The sequence below is a fragment of the Vombatus ursinus genome, unplaced genomic scaffold (genome assembly GCF_900497805.2).
Source record: "Vombatus ursinus unplaced genomic scaffold, bare-nosed wombat genome assembly UNPS02014786.1, whole genome shotgun sequence".
NCBI lineage: Eukaryota > Metazoa > Chordata > Mammalia > Diprotodontia > Vombatidae > Vombatus > Vombatus ursinus.
Window position 1 is genome coordinate 19,315,773 of NW_020954564.1, and position 8,178 is coordinate 19,323,950.

The window sequence follows — 8,178 nt, forward strand, 5'->3', positions numbered from 1 at the left end:
GCAATGCCACTTTCTCTCCACTTTCTATACCACGATGCCACTCCATATATCAGCTCAATATATAAGGAAATATTTTCTAACACTTGTGTAGTTGTCCAACAATGAAATGTTTTCCTCCTGTGTCAACATATCACTCATAACTAGAAATGTTCATTGGAAATGTTATGGGATAGTTGGTGATGGTGGAGAGGGTGACATCTTAGGTCCCTTCCAATACTAAGACTCTATAATTAATCTAGAGGTTATATCCCTATATCAAATTATCTGTTGCTTCCTTTCTAAAGAACCAGGAAGACCAAACATGAGCCAGACCAACCAGACCTGGGTGACAGAATTCCTCTTCCTGGGATTTTCTGATGACCTTCATACTAAGTTGCTGCTCTTTCTATTGTTCCTGGGAATCTACTTCGGCACTGTGCTTGGAAGCTTACTCCTCATCTACCTGGTTCTAACTGACTCACAGCTTCATATGCCTATGTACTTTTTCCTTTGCAACTTATCTCTGGCTGACATTGGTCTTTCTACCAACATTGTTCCCCAAGCCCTAGTCCACATGCTGACAAAAAACAAAATAATTTCTTTCATGGGCTGTGCTGCTCAGCTTTTCCTCTCCCTCATTTTTGGAGCTACACAATGTGCCTTGTTAGCTGCAATGTCGTATGACCGATATTTGGCAGTCTGTGACCCCATGCACTACCCTCTCATTATGACAGGGAGGGTATGTGCCCAGTTGGCCTTGGGGTGCTGGACCAGTGGCACTGTAGCATCCTTGGTAGATACTTCATTCACACTATGCCTCCCCTACCAAGGAAATAATAGGATTGCTCATTTCTTTTGTGAGGCCCCTGCTCTCCTGGCCTTGGCATCTGCAGACAGCCACAAAGCAGAGACAGCCATTTTCCTCATGGGGGTGGTGATGCTTCTTGTACCTGTGTCCCTGATTCTGGCCTCCTATGGCTCTATCATAGTGACTGTGGTCAGGATAAAGACAACATCAGGGAGACTCAAAGCATTCTCCACCTGTAGTTCCCACCTCCTTGTGGTCATCCTTTTTTATGGAACAGCAATAATTTCCTATATGACCCCCAAATCCTCCAAGGAGCAGGCCAAGCTGGTTTCTGTGTTCTATACAGTAGTAAACCCTATGCTTAACCCTCTCATCTATAGCCTGAGGAATAAGGATGTGAAGCAGGCACTCAGAAATGCAGCCAAGAGGTGGAAATTCTGAAAACCTTGATTTTCACTCTGTAATTACATTTGACCAAATTTGTTATCTCCACCACTTACTGTGTGGCCCCCTGAAAGGAAATGATTATTCCCCTTATGACTAGTTGTGGGAAACACATGCATATGTTGTGTGTTTGTTGTCTATCTACATATGTACATAGAGAGGTACATATATGTGTGTGTATTTGTATATGCATGTAATATTTATTGTATATTCTTACCGTGGCTCAATTATAGGGCAAGGCCAAGAACATAGTATATGTAAACCTAGGGAAAGAATATGGGCTACAGCAAGAGGAGGTCCAGATCTATAGCCAGGTACCTCAAAACCAATACCAGGGAAACTTGATAGAGACAGACTAGCACTTTTGATGCCCACTACCCAGTTCTTGCTCAAAGATCCAAGGCAGACTGAGAAGAGTACTTGCAATTGGGTATGATTTTCCCTGAGAGAAAGGCCTTGGGTAGGAAGGAAAATGTTCAGAAGCAAAGCAGCAGATATGTGTCTCACACCCTAGGAACAGGGTCTCAGTTCTAGCAGCTAGTCCAGCCTGCAGAGGAATAACCAGGATATAAATCCCAGACCAAAGGAGAGCCTACAGTTGTGTCACTCTAAACCAATGGAGGTTTCCAACTGGTTGATAAAGAACTAAGTCTAGCTTTATTTTACCATTTTTCCTATCCAATTCTAGGTCAGGACCTTGCAGATCTCTGACAAAGGGGAAACCAAATGAGACTATGCCCTGGATCAGACTATTTTTCTGAACACTGAAAGTTTTTAGGTCCCTAGCCCATCCCTGAGATCCTGGAATAACACAAAACTCAATTTTCAAAGAAAGTAGCAACCAGGACCTGCTAAGACCTTCCTTAAAGATATAAAGTCCATGAGGACCGAGGCTGGAAGAATGAACAAAAATAAAAGAATCTCATTCTATACAGTTATTTTGATGGTGGAGAAACTCAAGACACAAACTGAAAATAAAAGAACAAGCCCAAATTATCAACAAAGAAAGCTTCACCTTGGGTACAAATTAAAATAAAATTCCTGAAATAGACAAAACAAGAGTTTGAAAAAGTTTTTAAATATGTTTTGTCAATGAATAGTTTTGTTGTTCGGATGTTTTTAGTCATGTCCATCTCTTTCTGACCCCATTTGGGGTTTTGTTGGCAAAGATACTGGAGTGGTTTGCCATTTCCTTCTCCAGCTCTTTTTAAGGATGAAAAAAACTGAGTCAAACAGGGTTAAGTGATTTGTCCAGGATCATATAGCTAATAAGTGTCTGAGACTAAATTTGAACTCAGGAAAATGAGTCTTCCTGACTCCAGTCCTAGCACTCTATCCACTATACCACATAGCTGCCCCAAAATGATAATACTAGAGGAAAAAATTGGGGAAAAAATGAGAGCTTTGGAATGAAGAAATGAAAAAAGAATGAACAACATGACACAGGAGATTCAAAATCTTGTCCAAGCAACAAGCTACCCGAAAATTAGAATGGACTAAATAAAATCCAATGACTTCATGAGACAAGAAAACATTAAAAACAAAGTCAAAAGGCTGAAAAAAAAATAAAATGTAAGATACCTAATCGCAAAAATAATGACATGGAAAACAGATCAAGGAGAAATAATTTAAGAATCAGCAGACTAGGGAGGCGGAGCCAAGATGGTGGAGAGAAACAGTGACTGTCTTGAGCTCTCTCCCAAAGCCCTCCAAATACCTAAAAAAAATGGCTCTAAACAAATTCTAAAGCAGCAGAACCCACAAAAGACAGACTGAAAGACATTTCCAGCCGAAGACAGCCTGGATGGTTGATCAGAAAGGTATATTGCACCGGGCAGGGAGAGGAGCTCAATTTGGTGTGGGTGCGCAGGCCTCAGCGACCCTGGAGCAGGCCTCAGAGAACTGAATCGCTGGCAGCTGTGGCGGTTTGCAGACTTCTCAACCCAGGAATGCCAAAGGCAACATGGAAGGTCAGTGGGAAAAGTCTGTGACTGTGGTGAGAGAGGAGCTAGGCCTCAGCTGCAAGTCTTGAGCATGGCCTGGGGCAGCGACTGTTTCCTGAGCTTCCTGCCCACAGACTGAGGGGGAATTGAGTGGCTGATCAGAGCGGGATTGCAAGGATGTCTTTGCCAAGGCTGAGGCAGGAATCTCTTGCTTTACCGGTGCTTGGATCTGGGTCACAGTTCTGAGAAGTGGTCCTGGGGCAAGGAGGAGGGCTGGTGTGGTGGAGCTTGTAGTGGCTGTGGAGAGGAAACACCTTGCCCCTTATCATAGCACCTTGGAAGAACTGAAAATTTTCAGGTCCCTAGAAGTAGCTCTGAAAACAGCTGTACAAACCCCTGAAGCTTAGGACAGTACACTCTTCACATTGGAAGCAGACTTTTACCTTAACAAAGAGTTTAAAACTCAAGTAATTGGCCGGGATCATGAGTAAGCAGCACAAAAAGAGTCAGACTATATTATCTCACTTTGGTGACAAAGAAGATCAAAACATGCAACCAGAAGAAGACAACAAAGCCAAAGCTCCTACATCCAAAGCCTCCAAGAAGAATATGAATCAGTCCCAGGCCTTGGAAGAGCTCAAAAGGGATTTTGAGAAGCAAGTAAGAGAAGTAGAGGAAAAACTGAGAGTTTTGCAAGAAAATCATGAAAAACAAGTCAACAGCTTGCTGAAGGAGACCCAAAAAAATACTGAAGAAAATAACACCTTAAAAAGTAGCCTAACCCAAATGGCAAAAGAGGTCCAAAAAACCAACGAGGAGAAGAATGCCCTAAAAAGCAAGATTGGCCAAATGGAAAAGGAAGTCCAAAAGATTACTGAAGAAAATACTTCCTTAAAAATTAGAATAGAGCAATTGGAAACTAATGACTTCATGAGAAATTAAGACACTGTAAAACAAATCCAAAAGAATAAAAAATTAGAAAACAATGTGAACTATCTCATTGGAAAAACAACTGACCTGGAAAATAGATCCAGGAGAGAGAATTTAAAAATTATTGGACTATTTGAAAGCCATGATCAAAAAAAGAGCCTAGACATAGTCTTTCAAGAAATTATCAAGGAAAACTGCCCTGATATTTTAGAACCAGAGGGCAAAATAGAAATTGAAAGAATCCACCAATCACCTTCTGAAACAGATTCCCAAAGGAAAACTCCTAGGAATATTGTAGCCAAATTCCAGAGTTCCCAGGTCTAGGAAAAAATATTACAAGCAGCCAGAAAGAAACAATTCAAGTATTGTGGAAACACAATAAGGATAACACAAGATTTAACAGCTTCTACATTAGGGGACCAGAAGGCATGGAGTATGATATTCCAGAGGGCAAAGGAGATAAGATTACAACCAAGAATCACCTACCCAGCAAAACTGAGTATAATCGTGCAGGGGAAAAAATGGTCATTCAGTGAAATAGAGGACTTTCAAGCATTCTTGATGAAAAGACCAGAGTTGAATAGAAAATTTGATTTTCAAATACAAGACTCAAGTAGAACATGAAGAGGTAAACAGGAAAGAGAAAATCATAAGAGACTTATTAAGGTCGAACTGTTTACATTCCTGCATGGAAAGATGATATTTGTAACTCATGAGACCTTTGTCAGTATTAGGGTAGTTGGAGGGGAAAAAATTACATGTACATATATATAGATATAGACAGACAAATAGATAGATAGATAGAGGGCACAGAGTGAGTTGAAAATGAAGGAGTCATATCTGGAGAATAAAATTAAGAGGTGAGAGAGGAATATACTAGGAGAAGGAGAAAGGGAGGGGTAGAACGGGGTAAATTATCCCACAAAAAAAAAACTAGAAAAGAAAAGGCTCTTACAGTGGAGAAGAAATGGGGAAAGGTGAGAGGGAATGAGTGAATCTTACTCTCACAGGATTTGACTTAAGGAGAGAATAACATACACACTCAATTGGGTGTGGAAATCTGTCTTACCCTACAGGAGGGGGGGGGGGAAGGGGACAAGGGAGTAGGGGAATGATAGAGAGGAGGGCAGATTGGGAAAGGGAGTAATCAGAAGCAAAACCTTCTGAGGAGCGACAGGGTCAAAAGAAAGAATAGTATAAATGGGTGGGTGGGATAGGATTAAGGGAAATAGAGTTAGTTTTTCACAGCATGTCTACTATGGAAGTGTTTTGCATAACTTCACATATATAACCTATATTTAGTTGCTTGCCTTATCAATGAGGGTAGGTGGGGAGGGAGGAAGGGAGAAAATTTGGAACCTAAAGTTTTAAAAACACATGTTTAAAAAAAATGTTTTCACATGCAACTGGGAAATAAGAAATACAGGAAATGGGATACAGAAATCCATCCTGCCCTACAGGAAATTGAAGGGGAAGGGGATACGAGAATGGGGGGAGAGATAGAAAGGAAGGCAGACTAGGGGAAGGGGTATTTAGAATGCATGCCCTCTTGGGGCAGGGGGAGGGGCGAGATGGGGTGAAAATTTGGAACTCAAAATTTTGTGGAAGTAAATGTTGAAAACAAAAAAAAATTTAAAAATCATTAATTTGATTTTAAAAAGAGAGAGAAGAAAACCCAACCACTAGTATTAAAATGGGGCAGCTAGATGGCATAGGGGATAGAGCACTGGCCCTGGAGTCAGGAGGACCTGAGTTCAAATCCAGCCTCAGACCAAACACTTGACACTTACTAGCTGTGTGACCCTGGGCAAGTCACTTAACCCCAATTGCCTTAAAAAAAAACTTTACTGAATTACAAAAAATAATAACGAAATTCATTTGGAAAAACAAAAAGTCAAGAGTATCAAAAGAAATAATGGAAAAAATTAAAAGAAAAAATGGGAAAAAAGGAAAGAGGTTTAGCAGTACTAGTTCTTAAATTGTATTATAAGGCAGTAATTATCAAAACTATTTGGAACTGGGTAAGAAATATAAAGGTAGGTCAATGGAATAAAATAGACACACAATTTACAGCAACAAATAAAAATCAGATCCTTGTATTTGATGTGTGTAAAGATTTAGGATTTTGGGATGAGAATTCATTATTTGGTAAAATTTGTTGGGAAAACTGGAAAGCAGAATAGCGGAAACTGAGTATACATCAATATCTTCTAACATTTACCAAGATAAGCTCAAAATGGACACATGACCTAGATAAAAAGAATTTACAAAAAAATTAGAAAAACATGGAACATATTACTTATCAGACTTATGGATAGGTGAACAATTTATAAATAAACAAGATATAAACAGCAAAGTGAGGTGTAAAATGTATAATTTCCCTATATTACTTTAAAAATTTTTTGCACAATTAAAGCAAAAGTCAAGATCAGAAGGAAAGCAGCAACTTGGGGGGGGGACCCCCTCAGGGGAAATTTATGGACAATTTGTCAAAGGTCTCATATATAAAATACATAAAGAAATACATAATATACTATTATTAAATATATTTGTGTAATATATTGTATCATAATATATGTAAATATTTTTGTCAAATTTGTAAGAATATGAGTCATTCCCCAAAGGATATTAACAGGAAGTTTTCCAATGAAGAAATCAAAATAATTTTTAGTCATATAAAAAATGCTCTAAACCATTATTGATTAGAGAAATGCAAATTAAAACAACTTTGAGATATCATTTTACACATACCATATTGGCTAAAATGATAGAAGAAGGAAGTGACAAATGTTGGAGGAAATGTGAAAAAATTAATACACTAACTCATTCTTGGTGGACTTGTGAACTAATCCAACCATTTTGGAGAGTAATCTGTAATTATACCCAAAGAGTTATTAAACGGCTTATACCCTTTGACCTAGTAATACCACTACTTGGTCTATTTTTGAAGATAACTGGGGAGAAAAGAAAAGAATCTATATGTTATAAAATGTTTATAGAAGCTCTTTCTGTGGTGGTAAAGAACTGAAAATTTCAGGGATGTCTATCAATTGGGGAATGACTGAACAAATTGTGGTAGATGATTGTGATTGAATACTACTGTACAATAAGAAACGGTGAGCTTAATAATTTTAGAAAAACATGGAAAGTCATGAAATAATGAAAAGCAAAATGAACAGAACCAAGAGAACATTGTATACAATAAAAGCAATATTGTTTTAAGAATGACTTGGAGTGAGTAAATTATTTTGACTATTGTATATACCCAAAATAACTATAAAGGACATATAAAGAAAGATGCTATCTCCATCTAGAAAAGAATTGATAAATAGAGGTATGTATAGAATAATTTTACCTGTTTGTGTCTAATTTTAGCCATCTATGGTGGGGAGGAGTGAAAAAGAAAAGGAAAAAGAAAAAAATAAATTTACATTATAACTTTATTATAATATGTAAAAGTAATAGCAAGTTATACATAATAGATTTGCAGTTTTATCTACAATTATCTTTTCTATTATACTATGTTATGGAAATGCTTTTTTAATCCATAAATTAAAAATAAATAAGTTTTTTTTTTAAGGAGCATACATAGACAGGGGGCAAATGGGTGAGTTGAATGTGATGGGATGACTCAAAAAAAAAATAAAATTAAGGCATGAGAAATAATAATGCACTAGGAGAAGAGGGAAGGGGGAGATACAATGGGGTAAATAATCTGACATAAAAGAGGCACAAAAGAGATTTTACAGTGGAAGGAAAGGTGGGGAAAGTAGAGGGGAGTGTATGAACTTTACTTTTAATGGAATTGGTGAGGAAGGGAATAACATACACACGTAGTTGTTAATATAAAGGAAAGTAGGAAGAGAAGGGGATGAGAGAAGTGGGGACTGATAGAAGGGAAGGTGGATTGGGAGAGGTAAAAGTCAGAAGCAAAACACCTCTGAGAATGGACAGGGTGAAAGAAGAGACAGAGTAGAATAAACAGGGGGACAATAAAATGGAGCGAAATACATAGTTAGCAGTCATTACTGTAAAAAAAATTTCACAATGAGTTTCTCTGATAAAGACCTCATT

At 38.1% G+C, this 8,178-nt stretch overlaps 1 protein-coding gene across 1 annotated transcript; it reads left to right on the forward strand.

The window, feature by feature from the left end:
• Positions 1-301: 301 nt before the first annotated feature.
• Positions 302-8,178, forward strand: LOC114047371 (olfactory receptor 2D2-like; the record flags this gene model as incomplete). Its single annotated transcript, XM_027868199.1, has 2 exons — positions 302-1,215; positions 8,157-8,178. Coding segments are annotated over exons 1-2 (936 nt in total), but the record flags the coding sequence as incomplete, so codon positions are not given.